The following is a 16713-nucleotide window of genomic DNA, read 5'->3' as shown; positions in this document are numbered from 1 at the left end:
TCCCTGCCAGAGCAAACAAGAAAAGCTGACAGTTCCTCTCAGATGAAGCCAAGCTGCAAAGACTCTCAAAGAAAGCGCCAAGACTCTTAGGCTAGTCCAGACACCTGGAAGAAGCAGAAACAGCCAAGCTGCCTGGCAGAGGTTAGACCACCTAAGGCACCTGGAAAGACGCTCTCCAAACTGTTGAAGCTGCCTGTAGGCTGTGCCGTGTGCTCCAGGTTCCACACACACTGAGCATTCTCAGCCACTAAGAATACAAAGTCAAAAACTAGCTAGGTAATGGGCTGCGTGTGTAGCTCAGTTGATAAGAGTGTCTGCTTAGTTAGTATGTAGGAAGCCTTAGGTTTGACCCATACCACCACATAAACTGCGCATGCTAGTATATACCTGTAATCCCAGTACTTGAGGAGGCAGGAAGATCAGAAGTGCAAGGTTATCCTCAGTAGTACAGTGAGTTTGAGGCTAGCCCGGGCTATGTATGACTCAGTCTCAAAATAAATAAAATAATAAAAATAATAATAAATAATAAACAGCTTTTTAATCTTAATAATGACATATCCTTATTACAAAGGATACCTTCACAATTTAAAAAAAAAAAAAAAAAACTGTTAGGGGTCTGGAGAGATGGTTCGGAGGTTAAGAGCATTTACTGCTCTTCCAGACAACCTGATTTGTCCCAGCATCCACACTGGGTAGTCGACAACCTTCTGTAACTCCAGCATCAAGAAAATGGATGCCCTCTTCTGACCTTCACAGGTATGCACATGTGGCACACATACATAACGGAACATGTACATACACCTGAATAAAAACTAGCGGAAGAAGTTTTGGCTAAAGTATTAATGAAACACCTGTGTGAAGGCCCTAGAGAAATACAAAGCAGACATCAAGGTCAAGTTCCTGCCAATCCAGGAATGTAGAGCCCTGCACTGGGAAACTTCCCTTCTTGAGGCACAGCCCAATGGCTGAGGAACCAAATGACCCTATTAGAGTTCAGAGCCCACCAAGGGCAAGGGGTCCTGAGAAATACCCCAGTCACATGTCAACATGAAAAGTGAAACCAAGAAGGGAACTGCTATAATGAATTCTTCAGTCAAGAAGAAGATGAGTTCAGATGAAAGCATGGGGAAACAGGAAGTGTGGACAAGGAGGAAGCATAGGGAAACAGGAAGCTGGGCGTTAGTTCCCACAGTGGCAGCCTACCTCGGCTGCCTAGGGAGGTATGTCATCACCTCTTGCCAGGCTGCGGAGGCAGGTACATCATCACCTGTGCTGTTCCACAGACACATGCACTCCCCAACGGTGTCCCCCAGACACAGCAAGCTCTCTGACCTCTCCTGCCTGTTCTGTCTGTCTGCCTGCCTCTCTCATGGCCCCCCTCTGAGACACCCCCACCCCCACCACCCCACAATGAACCTCTTGCACTAACTGTTGCCCGTGGTGTGCTTGCTTAGTGGCATCCCTTGGCCTGGCCCACTGAAAGGTACCCACTTCGCCTTTCGCTGTTAAATCATTGCACTTGGGGAATCAGGAAGTGTGGAGATGTAGGGAGAGTGGGAAAAAGACAGCATAAGGAAGCAGGAAGCTGGAAGGAGAGGGGAGTGAGGGGAAGCAGGAAGCATGGAGAAGAATGAAACGTGACAAGACAGAAAGCTGAGAGAGTAGTGAATGAACTTAGCTGTCTGCAGGTGCCACGTGGCCCCAGAAGAGGTAAACACACTTTTAACAAGTCGAAATGTACATCATAAACCAAAAAAAGAATTCTGAGGGCTGGGTATGTAGTTCAGTGGTAGAGTACTTGCCTATCATGGGCAAGACCCTGGTTCAAATCCCCAGCACTGCAAAAGGCAGACTTTTTAAAAAAGAATTCTGAAAGAATGCACAACTAAGAAGATAACAAAGGAGGAAAACAGAAATCTAAAAAAACACCTAAACAATGTAAAAGTAGACAAGGAAGCAGGAAAAAAGAAAGAATAAGCTGGAGAGATGTGGTGATGTTTTATTTGTGCTGAAATGTGATATTTTATTTGTATGTTAATAAATAAAGTTTGCCTGGAGATCAGAGGTCATAGCAAGCCATAAACAGAAGTCAGGCGGTGGTAGCACATGCCCTTAATCTGATCACATGGCAGGCGGAGTCTCTGTGTGGTCAAGGACACAGCCAAGTGTGGTGACACACACCTTTAATCCCAGTACCAACCATAGAGACCTGGAGGTCTGTAGAGACAGGCAGTGACGAGGAAGTGATGTGACTGGGCTTAGAGCCAATGAGAAGGCAGAACAGGAAGGCAATAAAGGTGCAGGTTAAACAGGAAGACTCTCACTTGGGAAGCTATGGCGAGGTGGGGAGCTAAGGTTAGTTGGCCGCTATTGCTCTGATCTCTACAGCTTATACCTCTGTGTTTGGCTCTGTGTTTCTTATTTAATAAGACTGTTTAGAAATTCGTCTACAGAGAGATGGCTAAGCAGTTAAGAGTAATTCCCAGCACCCACAGGGCAGCTCACAACTCTCTGTAACTCCAGTTCCAGGGCATCTGACATCCTCACACCAGTGCACATAAGGTTAAATTATAAAAAAAAAAAAAAAAGAAAGAAAGAACAGATGAATGAAACAGAAAAAAAAAAGTAACTTGGCTTGTTTGTTTATTTACTTATTGCTTTGTTTTATTTTAAAACAGGGACTCAATCTGTAGCCCAGGCTGGCCTCAAATTCTTGATGATTCTCCTGCCTCAACTTCTTGAGTGCTAGGATTAAAGGCATGTACCAAAACACAAGATTAACCTGGTATATTTAAGTTAATATATGTCATAATTCATTAAATTGTCAAATTAAAAGAAATTTATCAGAGCTAATATTTGTAAAGTACATGATGCAAGAGTCATACCCTAAATATAAATGAACAGGCATCTTGGAAGACAAAACTTAGAAAAGGATACACCATACAACTAACATAACATCTCCAGTGCAGATCCACTAATGTCTGTAAGACAGCCTGAGGGCAGGAAGCATTAAAAGAGAAAGGGAGTGATGTTTTTGCAGTAATGAGAGCGTCGTTCCAGCAGAAAACACAATCATCGTAAACCAGTGTATACCAAACAGCATGCAGGACACAAAACTTGACAAACGATGACGCAGTCACGGTTTTGGTTGCAGATCTTAATACAACTTGTCAGGTCCCAAAAAAAACCAGGACAAGAATCATTCTGTACCTGTGGCTCCTCCCAGCACTTCTCACCCCCCCACACACACACCCTAAACCTCTCCAGCTTCTCTTCCCTACGTGATCCAGCCATTCCGGCCACACGCTCCCTTGGCTCCCGGCTGGCTCCCTCTTGACTCGTGGGCTGTGGCTCCCTCTTAGTCCACTTGCCCTCTCTCCTCTCTCTCTCTCTTCTCTTCCTCAGCCCGCTCCCCCTCTCTTTCTCTCCTGTCATGGCTGGATTCACTCTGGACCCTTCCAGATGCCTATGCCTCAACTCTCCCTCATATCTACAATAAAAGCTTTCTCCTCAACCAGACCTGGGAGGGGCCATGTCCTCATTTCCTTCCACTACTCACTCATAAGAAGATCAAGCAGAAATAAATAAATAGAAATAGATAAATGGATAAATAGATAAATAAATAAATAAATAAATAAATAGGTCCTACTCAGAGCCTTAGGAGGGAAAAATCAAATTAAAAAGGAGAGAGTTCTTTATCTTTAGTTGCAGTTACTATGATTTTATATGCAGAAAATGCTAAAGATCTAGAAAAAGCATTAAAACTAATGAACACATTTATTGAAGTTGCAAAACATAAGAGCAATGTATAAAAATCAGTTGTATTTCTTTTTTTCAAGATTTTAAAAATGTAGCATGTGTTAGACCAGGTGTGGTAGTGCAAAACTTTAATCCCAACACTGGGGAGGTAGAGGTAGGTGATTCTCAGTGATTTCAAAGCAAGGTTGGTCTATATAGCAAGTTCTAGGCCAGCCAAGGTTACATAGTGAGACCCTGACTCAAAAAACAAAAATGTAGCCAGGCGGTGGTGGCGCACGCCTTTAATCCCAGCACTCGGGAGGCAAAGCCAGGCGGATCTCTGTGAGTTCGAGGCCAGCCTGGGCTACCAAGTGAGTTCCAGGAAAGGCGCAAAGCTACACAAGAGAAACCCTGTCTCGAAAAACCAAAAAAAAAAAAAAAAAAAAAAAATGTGTGTGTGTGTGTGTGTGTGTGTGTGTGTTTTGTTTGAGAATCTCATAGATCCAAATAATGTGTTTTGATCTAATCTACCCCCACATCCTGTTCTCCAACTGCTTCCCTATCCCCCACCACCATTTTCCCTCCCAACTTCATGGGCTCATTTTTTCCACCCAAGTCCACTTAGTGCTGCATGTATGTGTACGCAGGTGTTGGGCTCCCCACGGGAGCATGGGCAGCTCCTCAGAGGTTGCAGCTCCTCAGAGGTTGCATCCCTGCAGCAAACCAGCTCTCCCTTGCTCAGCAGCTGTCAATTGCCAATCGCTTCTCATCTAAAGGTGAAATTTCTCGAGCCCCTCCCCATCCATGCTGGGCTTTTGGCTGGCTCAATCATGTGCGGCTCTTGTACATGCAGTCGTAGCTGCTGTGAGCTCTTATAACACGAATCTTAAAAGGTCTTATAATAAAAAACCCACGGCCAGATAGATATTGGGGTGAAAGCTGAAAGATCAGAGAAGCAGAACAGCCAGCCACTAGTTCTTACCTCTACGAAATCCTCAGCCTCAAGAGAGTGAGTTCCTGTTTCCTCACGCCTTATATGCCTTTCTGTGTCCTGCCACATTACTTCCTGGGACTAAAGGCGTGTGTCACCACTGCCTGGTTCTGTTTCTCTCATGTAGCCCTGTGTGGCCTTGAACTCACAGAAATCCAGACAGATCTCTGCCTCCCGAGTGATAGGATTAAAGGTGTGTGCCACCACTGCCTGACCTCTATGTCTAATTTAGTGGCTGGCTCTGTCCTCTGATCCCCAGGTAAGCTTTATTGGGGTCCACAGTATATCACCACAAATTCTTGTGTGTAACTGCCCTCTCATGCCTAGAAAACACTATTTTGCTGCAGTTTCCCACTACCTCTGACTCTTACAGCCTTTATGTCCCCTCTTCCATTGTTAATCCTGAGCCTTAGGAGGAGGGGGTATAATACTGATAACCAGTTTAGGGCTGAGCACTCGCCAGCCTCTTATTCTCTGCACATTGACCAGCTGTGGGTCTCTGCAGTAGCCACCACCTACAGTACAAAGAAACTTCTCTGGTGACAGTTGACAGACAGATGATCTAATCCATGGATAGAAAAACAAGTGCCTAGGGAGTTTTAATACTATGTCCATGTAGCAGGATGACAGCAGTAGGTTCTCCCCTAGAGCCTATGACCTATCCAGCCTTTCCTGGCATAGTTAAAGGTATCGGGTATGAGTCTGTCCTGCGCTGCAGACCTTAAGTCCAAGCAGAGGTGGCTGGTTACTCCCATAACAATTATTCCACCATTGCACCAGTAAATGTATCTTTCCAGGCCAGTATTATTATAGTCTGCAGTGTTTACAGTTGGGTAAAACTGTTGATAACTTGTCTCCCCAAATAGTGTGCATAGCACCTGCCAATATTATGGCACCTAGCCAATCTCCCGGGATAAAGTTTCCAGGTCAGTACTAGTTTGATCTCTCCATGTTCTGTGACTCAAGTATGAGTGTCTTCAGCTCTCGGGTCCTGCCATTAAGTGTTGTGGAACATTAGTTTAAGATGTGTTACATTAGTTTAAGATGTGTTACATTTGTTTGTGCTGTGGAATGTTTGTTTAATGATGCAAAGATGTGTTGCATTCTTTCACGTTGCCTTTGTTTAACTCTGTAAGGCTGTGTTACATTGCCTGCCTAAAACACCTAAAAATAAAGGTCTAATAAAGAGCTGACTGGCCAACAGCTAAACAGGACAGAGAAACAGATGGGGCTGCCAGGCAGAGAGAACAAATAGGAGGAGAAATCTAGGCTCAGGGGGAGAGAAGAGAAGAGGGAGAAGTGAGAAATGGAGGAGAGGAGGACGCCAGGGGCCAGCCACAGAGTAAAAAGGAAAGCCCAGAGACAAAACGTAGAAGAAGAAAAATAGGGTAATTTAAGTTAAGTCAGAAAAGCTGGCTAGAAACAAGCCAAGTTAAGGCTGGACATTCATAAGTAAGAATAAGTTTTATGTATTTATTTGGGAGCTGGGTGGCAGGCCCCCAAAGAGGAAAAAAAAAAAGCAACGACAATCAAGTTCTGGAAGATAACCAAGAGCAGTGACAATAGTTGGTAATGTTTTAGGTACCTATAGCGCCCCCTGACCAACAACTTGAAGAGAGGTAACCAGTGTCTAGCACTGGTCTTAATTTTGTAAGTTACATTTAGTGTGTGTGTGTGTGTGTGTGTGTGTGTGTGTGTACACATATGCCCAGTATATGCATGAAGAACACACATACAACAACTTGTAAGGGTCATTCTCTTTCCACCATGTGGGTTTCTGGATCAGCCAGGGTCATCAGGCCCAGCAGCAGGCACCTTCACCTTTACCAACCAACCTCAACACTCTTTTCAATTAAGAAAATGTTTTAAATTTGCTATTGTGTATAAGTGCATGATCTATGGCGGGGGCGGGGGTGTGGTCCACAGCACACGTGTGGACATCAGAGAGAGACTTTGCAGAGTTGGTTCTCTCCTTCCACCTTTACACAGGTTCGAGGAATCGAACTCAGGTCACCACACTTGTGCATCAAGTGTTTCCTCCTACTGAGCCGTCTCCACGGCCCCCATTGGATTTGTTACTAGCTGTGAACCATTAGAAAATAAAGTTCAGGAAGCAATTTTATTTGCAACAGCATCAACAAGAATAAAATGAGGGAGCTGAGGAAATGGATCTGTCAGTCAAGTACTCGTATGCAAGCATGAGGACCTGGAAATGTAATCCCAGCCCCCACGTGAAAGCCAGCGTGGCAGTGTGCGTCTGTAATCCCAGCACTTGGGGAGACAGACAGGAGGATCCTTGCTGGATACTCTCAATCAGTGAGCTCCAAGTTCAGTGAGAAACACTGTCTCAGAAAATAAGATGGAAAGTTACTGAAGAATGTCCCCCAGTGTCCATCTCTGACTTCCATACTTATATGCATGCGTACACACACACACACACACACACACACACACACACACACACGCACACACAATGCATAAAATAAACTAGGCATAGTACTTCACACACACACACACACACACACACACACACACACATACACACACTGCATAAAATAAACTAGGCATAGTACTTCACTCCTAGAATTCCAACACAAGCAAGGCCAAGGCAGGAGGATCATGAGTTCAAGACCATCCCAGGCTACATACTGAGCTCCAAACCAGTCTAGGATACGTGAGATCCTGTTCAAAACAGTAAAAAATAATAAAATGCCAATATATTTAACCAAGGAAGCTGGGCATGGGGTCTCAAGCCTGTAATTCCAGCACCCAGGAAGCTAAGGCGGGCGGGGGGGGCAGGGGGGGGGACACACAGTGAACTTGAGACACTCTGAGCTACATAGTGAGTTCCAGGCTCTGATCTACAGCTTGAGGCCCTGGTTCAAATAAAATTCAACCAAGGAGATGAAAGGTTCGTATACTCAAAACTACAAAAGAGTTCTAAAACGAATTAAGAAGGTATAAATCCACAGGAAGACGTCCTTTGTTCATGGATTAGGAAGACTTAGCATTGCTAAAATGGCAATTCTCCCCAAATCGACCTGAATACTCAAGCTGATCTCCATTAAAATCTCTATGTTCCCGCAACCCCCACACCCCACACCCCTACACACCTCACACCCTACCATACCCCCACCCCCCCCCCCCCCCCACACCCCACACCCGACACCCCACTTCTTCAGAAATACAAAGGCCAATTCTTACTTTTGTAGGGAACTGCAAGAGATCACCCCCCACTCAGTCTTCAGCAAAGAAAAATAGACCTCACCCATCAAACTTCCTGACTGAGAACTCCCTAGAGAGTCACAGTAGTGAAAACTCACCTAAGAAGAGCTGTAAACCTATAATTTTTGTCTGAGATAAGGCTTCCAGGCTGGCTTCAACCTCACTACATAGCCAAGGGTGGCCTTGAACTTCTGATCCTCCTGTCTCCACCTCCCAAAGTGGTGGGATCATAGGTTTGTATGACCACATCCAGTTCTGTGGATACTGGGCATGGAACTGAGGGTCTCATGAACTCTAGACAAGTGCTCTATGCGCTGAGTTCCCAGCCTCAAACCTATAATTTACTATCAATCAATTTGTTGTTGCTGTTGTTTGAGATAGGATCTATTGCAGCACAAAAGCCTAAACTCTGGGATCTGCCTGCCTCAACCTCTTGAGTACATAACACCATGCTTACCAACAGACTAGATCTTAACAAGTCTGCCAAGACTGTGTGATGGGAAAATAATCGTCTGCATCAATGATGCTGGGACCAGATGTCCAAATGCTAATGGATGGAGTTGAATCTGTATCTCACACTGTGTATCATTACTCAGAATAGAATTTAAAACTAAGTGTAGGGCTGGCGCTCAGTGGAAGAGTGCCCACCTAGAACACTTGAGGTCCTAAATTCAATCTTCAGTGCTGAAGAAAACAAAAAAGAAAAATTCAAAACTAGGTAGAAGAGGAAAAACTCTCAGAAGAAAACAGGGCAAACCTTCATGGCCTTGGTTCTGGTGATGGTTTCTTTTTTATGCTTGTCTGTCTGTTTGTTTGCTTGTTTGCTTGTTTGTTTGTTTACTTGCTTGCTTGTTTGTTTGTTTGTTTGTTTGAGACAGGGTCTCACTATGTAACCCTAGCTGACCTAGAACTCAACATGTAGACCAAGCTGACTTCAAACTCCCAGAGGTACACCTGCCTCTGTCCCCTGAGTACCAAGATTAAAGGCTGTGCCACCACAACACTGGCAATGGTTTCTGATTCACGATGCCCAACGCACAAACAAAAAAAGACAGCTGCAGGGCTGAGGCGAGAGCACAGCCAGTAATACACCTGCTGGGCAAGCATTAAGTCCTGAGTTCAAGCCCAGCACCCATGTAAAAAGTCTGGTCTGGTGGTGCATGCTGTAATCCCAGGGCTGGAGAAAAAGGGACCGGAGGATTCCTTGAGCTTGCTGGCTAGCCACCCTAATGTAATCAGCGAGTCCCAGGTCCCAGTGATGGCTCCAGAGGACTCACACTCCAGATAGACCTCTGGCCTGCTCCACGCATATATACACACAGATTCACACACACACATATGTACATGTATACACACACACATTCATACACAGAGAGAGAGAGAGAGAGAGAGAGAGAGAGAGAGAGAAATAAATTGGGATGTCATTCAAATTTTAAAAACATCACAAGACTCTATAAAGAGAGCGAGAAAGAGAATGAGTAAACAACCATAAGATGAGAGAAAATATCTGCAGGTCATATGCCTGATAAGAGTCTAGAGTTCTGAATACAGAAAGCCAGCAGGATGCAACAACAACAAAAACCGCCGTTTAAATTGGACAAAGGACCCAAGCCTGATGGTGCATGCCCATAACCTGGCACTTTAAAAGGTTGAGTCAAGAGAGCTGTGAGTTTGCACCCAGCCAACGCTGTAGAATAAAGAATAAATAAAATGAAGTGGGCAAAGGACCTGAACAGATATTCCGAAGAACACACACCAATGGCCATCAGGCACATGGGAAGCAACTCAGTCCTGTAGTCATGGAGACAGGTGAATCAGAACCACAGTGGGGTTGGCACTGTAGCTCAGAGGTAGAGAACTCACCAGGCATGAGCAGAGCCTGGGCTCAATCCCCAGGACCAAAGTCAAACTGAAAGACTAAAGTGGTATTCCACATCCACTAAGATGTCAATATTTCCAAAATGGCAGCAAAGGTCAATTTGCTGCTGACAGTTGGAACCCTGTGTATTGCTGGAGGGATAGGAAATATTTAGCCAATATGCTGTAAATATAAAAATATACATAATTCATGAAGCCTACCTTGAGCATATGCCCAAAAGAAATGAAAAACTAAGGACTAGCAGACACCTCTGCAGGTAAAAGCACTTGCTGACAAACCTGTGGATCTTCGTTCCATCCCTGGGAGACCCACATAGAGAAAGAGGAGAACCAGCTCCTGTAAGTTGACCTCTGACCTCCACATGTGCCCAACACACACACACACACACACACACACACACACACACACACACACACACACACACAAAATAGATGGTTTTTTGTAAATAATTTAAAAGAGAATTGAGGTAGATATGGTAGCACCTGCCCTGAATCCCAGCACTTAGAAGGCAGAGGCAGGCAATTTAGATCTCTGTAAGTGTGAGTTCAGCCTGGTCTACATAGCAAGTTCCAGGCCAGCCAGGGCAAAATAATGAAACCCTGTCTCAACAACAACCACAATTGAGAACAGGTGTACAAACTAAAACTTACACACAAATTTTCATAATTTCACATGCATGTCCATATATGACCTATGTGGCATGTCCATGCAATGATACACTATTCATCCATAGACAAGAATAAAGTACTGGCACATGACACAACATGAATGATCCTTGAAAACACATCAAGGGAAACAAGCCAGACACAGGAGGTCAGGTGTTGTACGATTCTGCTCACACAAAATATGTACAACAGACAGATCCATACAGGCGGGAAGCATGTCCGCATTGCCAGGGAGTGGGGAGAGGTAAGGAGGTGTGAGGGCTGGCAGGTGTGAGGCTTATTTTGAGAGTGAGGGAAAATTCTGGAATGGGTCAGTAGTGCTGAGTGCACACCACTGGGAATGTCCTCAAAGCCGCTGCATCCTGTGTTCTTAAGTGGTTAAAATAGTCAGCGCCTGCTGCCATATTTCACCACGATGAAATTAATCAGTGAGTGTACACAAGATTTCCACAACATGGAATGCCTGCCCTTATTGACATATAAGGACATCATAGTCACTCTAGAAAACACACTCCAAGTCAAACCCTTCACTAAAGTCCACCTCTCTCTAGGCCAAAAAAGCAAGACTCGCCAAGATGTGGAAAAAAGAAAAACCAAAGAAGTCATTTGCTTTAAAAGTAATATTGATAGTAGACAGCCTCCAGGCAAAAAGACATGTCCAGGGGCAGGGGACCCAGATGACGGCACAGCCCAAGAAGGTGTACGGTTGGGAACCCTGAACGCCCAGTGTCTCCTTGTCCCCATTTCCATCAGCAGGACCTCCCTTGGGCCCCGGGCCCTGGAGTCTCTTTCCCACAGCCTCTGTCCCCTAGCTGGAACCAGCCACAGCTAGTCTGTCTCTCCACAGCACCATCTCATGACTGTGCCCCTGGCTCTCTCAGGCCAGGGCAACCATCTCCCTAAGGCCACATCCTTGCCCAGAGTAGAGGCTGGCTGGGGTTAGGTGCCACCCGGGTGGCTATTCAGAGGGTGACACTTGATGATCACCTTTGACCCAGGGCAGCCAGCCTTTCCCTGAGTGTCTGCCATGGCACTGAGGTAAGAGCAATCCTAGCCTGTTTTCATGGCTCACCTGGAAGGAAGCCTTAGAGACAGGCGTCAAATCGCGCCTCTTTCCCGGGACCTTCCCACCGGCAGCTTCATCACTGAGGCCTGACACCCTCACACATGCATGCAGGCAAAACACCAAAGCACATAAAATAAAATAATAAATTAGCAACAAAAAAAAAAAAAAAGAGACTCACAGGCAAGGGTTACAAGAGGAGGAAATCAACAGAGACTTGGTGAGTTAACAGGTTTGCTCCAGGCCATACAGCTCTGCTGTGGGCAGACACAGAGAAGCCTAGCCTGGCTCCCCACCCTCCCCACCACCACACACACACACTGCTTGCTGAGCAACACTGCTACAAGGGATTTATTGCTCCACATCTCCAGCAGTGCGAAGACCCCAATCAACCACCGCTCCCTCCTCAGCTGAAGGGCCCAGACCGGCTAAGGCCCACCATGCTGGGGGCCTCTCCACTGACAGCGGGCACAGTGTGGAGTGGGGGGGGGGTGTTAGCACTCTCTTTCAAATGGCTAGCGACACCTGTGAACAGAGGGAGTGATCTCGGGGAGAGGGCTGGCTTGGGCAGGGTGCTCACTCCACTTCCGCTCACGGGGAATATACATCATCTACATGCATGTGCCCACAAACCCAGCCGGCTACTCCTCCTCCTCTCCCTCGGCCACTCCGGGTGCCCCCAGCCTCAAGGCTGTACCCACAGGCTGTCCATCGCTCAAGGAGTAAGAGTAGCAATGGATCCCACTGGGCATGAGGTGGTCTTGTTCACAGCGGAAACCCTTGCTGGGCTGCGGACCGCTGCCACTCATAATCCTCCCCGAGACACTGGAGGAAATCATCACTGCCCTGAGAAGATGCAGAACCTGAGACTGGGAGAGGGGAAGTGACTTGCCCAGGATCACACAGCTACTCAGTAAAGCAGGCAAGACTAGGTTGTGATGCTTGTCTAGCCCAGATTTTTCCTACACCCCATATCTCCTGGACTTTTCTGGTTTACTCTAGAGTCAGACATACTGACCTGTTGTCACTGGGTCACTAAAATCTACCCAACTCCCCGGAGGGGCTCTGACCAGCCCTGGGTGAGTGACGGCCAGAGGGCAGTTGGGTGGGGCAGATGGTGGGATAGGACACAGAGGGTGAATGGGGGCGGGTCTAAGCACGGAGCATGCACACTCTAACAGCAGCACTTACCACCTGAGGAGGAGGGCAGGGGCGCCCAGAGCAGTAGCCAACAGAGGAAGGAAGGAAGGGATTAGTGAGCGTGGGAAGCCTGGAGGTGCCGGGGGCCTGGGCACCCCACACCTATTCTTCCACTCACTGGCCTGACGGGGTGAAGGACGAGGAGGAGGCCCCTGAAGAGTAACCCGCCATGTGGTTGGCAGAGACCAGCTGTCTGGGGCATGGCATCTCAGGAAGGCCACATCTGGGCTTTTAGAGGAGATATGGAAGAGCGCACGGCCTTTTGGTAGAGCAAGGCATGGACTCTACCACAGATGTGTCCTGATGGCACATCTGTTTGCCGTGTCTTAAATTCCCACGTGCCTCAGCCGGGCGCAGCAGTGGTGCTCACCTTTAATCCCAGCACTTGGGAGGCGGAGGCAGGCGGAACTCTGAGTTCGAGACCAGCCTGGTCTACAGAGAGAGTTCCAGCATGGCCAGGGCTACACAGAGGGACCCTGTCTTGAAAATTTAAAAAGAAAAAATTCCCGCGTGCCTCAACTGTTCTCACTGTTCTTAGGAGCCAGAACCCAGGCAGAACCAGCGGATAAAACCAGGATGGGGCCAAATCTAAAAGCAAGGCAGCCACCTCCCGGGTCTGCTAGGAAAAACACTGTCCCTGACCAAGGGTTTCAGCAAGAGGGAGGGTTACAGGGTTGGCTACGTCGCCCTCAATGACAGGAGCCAGTGAGGGCGCAGATCCCCTGACGGTCCCCCTACTCACATGTCCGTGCAGGTCTGTGTTAAGCAGCATCAGAGCACAGGTGAGTGTGTGGATCCCATCTAAATAGAACACAGTGGATTCTCAGGGTGAGGACCACTCACTCCCACCAGGGTCCCCCACCTAGAGGCCACACAGACCAAGAAAGTCAGATACCTGCCCCCAAGCACTTTAGGGTCAAGGCCTGGGTGATGCCCCACCCACCCCCAGGGCCCCTAACCACCCTAGACAGGCTCTAACCCAGATGTCTGCCCCTTGCAGACAAAGCCACCTTGAACCTTAGACCTAGGAAAGGCTTTGGACCCCAAGCCATGTCCTTACAATGGCAATAAGAGTCTTAGTCCCTCAGTTCCCGTGATTCAGGTCCATCCATATGGCAAGTCCTGCGAGAGACCTGCATGGGACGCACTCTCCCCTACTGAGTCAGCATTGTGACGGGAGACGCGGAACACAGACTAGGCTAAAGGACCGAGTGTAGGAAGGACTTACAGACGCTGGGAATGGATGACAATGAATGAGACCTTTGGGCAGAATATCTCCTGCCCAGCAGGCCATCTGATATTCACTGGACATTGTATGGTCTTGGTTCTTGAGGTAGGGTCTCACTCTGTAGCCCAGGCTGACCTCAAGCTTGAAATAGCCCTCCTGACTCATCCTGCCCATCCCTGGGATGTCGGGTATAAGTCACCACAGCCAACTGTAGTCATTCGATTTTAATTGAGCACCTACTATATGCCAGAGCATATGGCCCACCTGGGCCTGCCTGCCAGGTAGAGGTGTCAGATGGGCTAGGGTGAGAGAAGACCAGGCCTCAGCTAGGCAAGGAGTGGGGGGGGGGGGGGGTCAGGGAGTGCTGTACCTTCTGAGGTGCTGTCGTCTGGGTTACACTGGCAGTATCGGCGGGAAAAGTGGGTGAGGACTCGCTCTCGCTCCTGCGTCTCCCCCATCAGTGGGAAGGCCTTCAGGAAGGTTCTAGAATGTAATTCAGGCTTGGTGAGTGAATCCCAGAGCCCCCAATTCAGTCTTCTCACTCGAATAGAACTTACTCCCCACGTGCACACACACACACACACCTGAGACCAGTGTTCCTGTGCCCCAGTACCTGGGACTGGACACCCTCTGCAGGCCCGGGCGGACCCCCTGACCCTCCAGGACGGCCTCTGGAGTCTAAGACCTCAGAATTCCTATCCTCTCTCTCATTCCTGCAGCACCCTCTGGAAGTAAGCAGATGAGCCCCCCAGGGCCAGTATCAGCGTGTCGTAGACTGCCAGCCCCACCCACCAGCATGCTCTTCTTCAATTCTCTACTCGCCATCAGCTGAGCCCACCCCTCCATTCCCATTCCCCCACCCCCAAGTCTGAGCTGCACCAAGTCTCTGTGATTTGTTCTTCATTTCTCTGGGGTGGAGAGTTGTTCGTTTGTTTGAGACAGTATCTCTCTACATAGCTCTGACTGTCCTGGAACTCTCTCTGTAGCCCAGGCTGGCCTCAAACTCACAGAGATCCACCTGCCTCTGCCTCCCAAGTGCTTGGGATTAAAAGTGTGCGCCTCCAACACCTGGCCTTCCTTTTGTCTTTATCTCAATTCCTCATCCTTCTTCTCCTCCTCCTCCTCCTCCTCCTCCTTTCCCTCCTCCTCTTCCCACCTAGTCTACCCTCATCACATGCTCAGGGCACCTACCCCAGCCTCCCAGCTAACACCCCACACATATTATATCTGCCTTGTAGACACATAGGCAATCTCAACCCACCCACAGCCACTTAAAACCTTTCCCTGGCTCCCCAGAAACCCCAGAGAAACATCCACATCCTTCACATTGCAGCCTTGCTGATGCCCAGACCCCTCCTGTCCCTGGGACCTCATACCCACATGCTATTTCCCCAGACCATGTTCACAATCCAGGCAGGGCAATGCTATTCTGGGCCTCTGCGTGTGCTGGGATCCCTCCAGGACATCCTTTCCATCTAGTCATCCCTCTCAACGCCAAGTTCAAAGGTCAATTCACTCTTAGGGATACTTGGAATGCTGATCCCAAAACCAGAGGGACTGGAAGATGGGGCCAAGAGCTGTCACCCAGGTCCTATGCACACCCTTTCCTTGAGAAGGGAAACTCCAAGCTGAACCTGCTTGTGCCTCTCTGTCCTGGGTTCACGAGACAACATGTCCTAGTTTTGCTACAGTTTTTTGGGTATATGAGCCAAAGTACCTGCAACGCCCTTTCACGGTGCCCTCTCTGAGATGCCTAAGAGCCCTGGGACCTACGGCCAACCTTTCCCCTTGGAGGTCTCCTAGGCACCCCAAACTGCAGAGCACTCCTGAAATTCAACCCCAAGTGATCTACTATTACGCAAAGACATCTCTCACCCACTGTCTGGGTCTCCTCCTGTCCCTGCCTGGCCTGTATCCTGCCCTCTCCCCGAGTCCCTCATACTCCACTGTGCTTCCTTTTTATTTTACTTACTTTATAAGCACATGTGAGCGCCTGCATGTATGTCTGTGCAGCACATGGGTGCAGTATGCACAGGGGCCAGAAGAGGGCAAGAGGATCCCCTGGGACTGGAATTACAGACAATTCTGGGCCACCCTGTGGGTGCTGGGAATTGAACTCAGGACCTCTGGAAAAGCAGCCAGTGCTCCTAACCACTGAGCCACCTCTCCAGACCCAATCCATTGTACTTTCTAAACTCCAGCCCCATCCTTCCCAGACCCTGCTTCCCAGGGGCTCTCTACCAACCCCCAAGCCTCACACCTCACTCCACGGCTCACTCCACGGCATCCTCAGGCCTGTCCTCTCACACCAGACCCCTTCAGAAACCTTCACACCACTGGATTAAAGGCTGCAAGCACACTGCTATTGTACTGCTTCACACCCAGTGTAAGGCTCTGGACAGTCAAACCTCTCTCTAGGGACCACTATACAAGGCCCTTCAGCCAGCACCCGCGTCTCTGATGGTGAGCCAGTGCCCCCAACACTGTCTCTCTGATCTCCCTCACTTTGGTGCAGTCCAAAGGCTCGGCTCAAGATAGAGCTGCTTGGAGCAGAGCGACACACGTCCCCAATAAGGCAGCTGTGCCCTTCCTCAAGCCACAGGTGAAGCGATGAGAACCACGGGCCCATGCTCTCCAGATGGAGAGGACTGGACAGGAGGGGGCTGACATGGGACCGCCCCCTCTTCCCCGGGTGCATTGCCAACAAAGCCTATGGGCTAAAGG

The 16713-nt window shown here is 48.3% G+C and overlaps 1 protein-coding gene across 1 annotated transcript in view; it reads right to left on the bottom strand.

Moving 5' to 3' along the window:
* Positions 1–16713, bottom strand: part of Psd2 (pleckstrin and Sec7 domain containing 2) — a 41267-nt gene that overhangs the window by 13428 nt on the left and 11126 nt on the right. Inside the window, 2 exon segments of the mRNA XM_028886756.2 lie at positions 13504–13562; positions 14360–14472. Coding sequence (XP_028742589.1) covers positions 13504–13562; positions 14360–14472 — 172 coding nt within the window.

Source organism: Peromyscus leucopus, chromosome 19 (assembly GCF_004664715.2).
Source record: "Peromyscus leucopus breed LL Stock chromosome 19, UCI_PerLeu_2.1, whole genome shotgun sequence".
Lineage (NCBI taxonomy): Eukaryota > Metazoa > Chordata > Mammalia > Rodentia > Cricetidae > Peromyscus > Peromyscus leucopus.
Note: the sequence above shows the minus strand (reverse complement) of the source record. Positions and strands in the feature narration are given on the sequence as shown.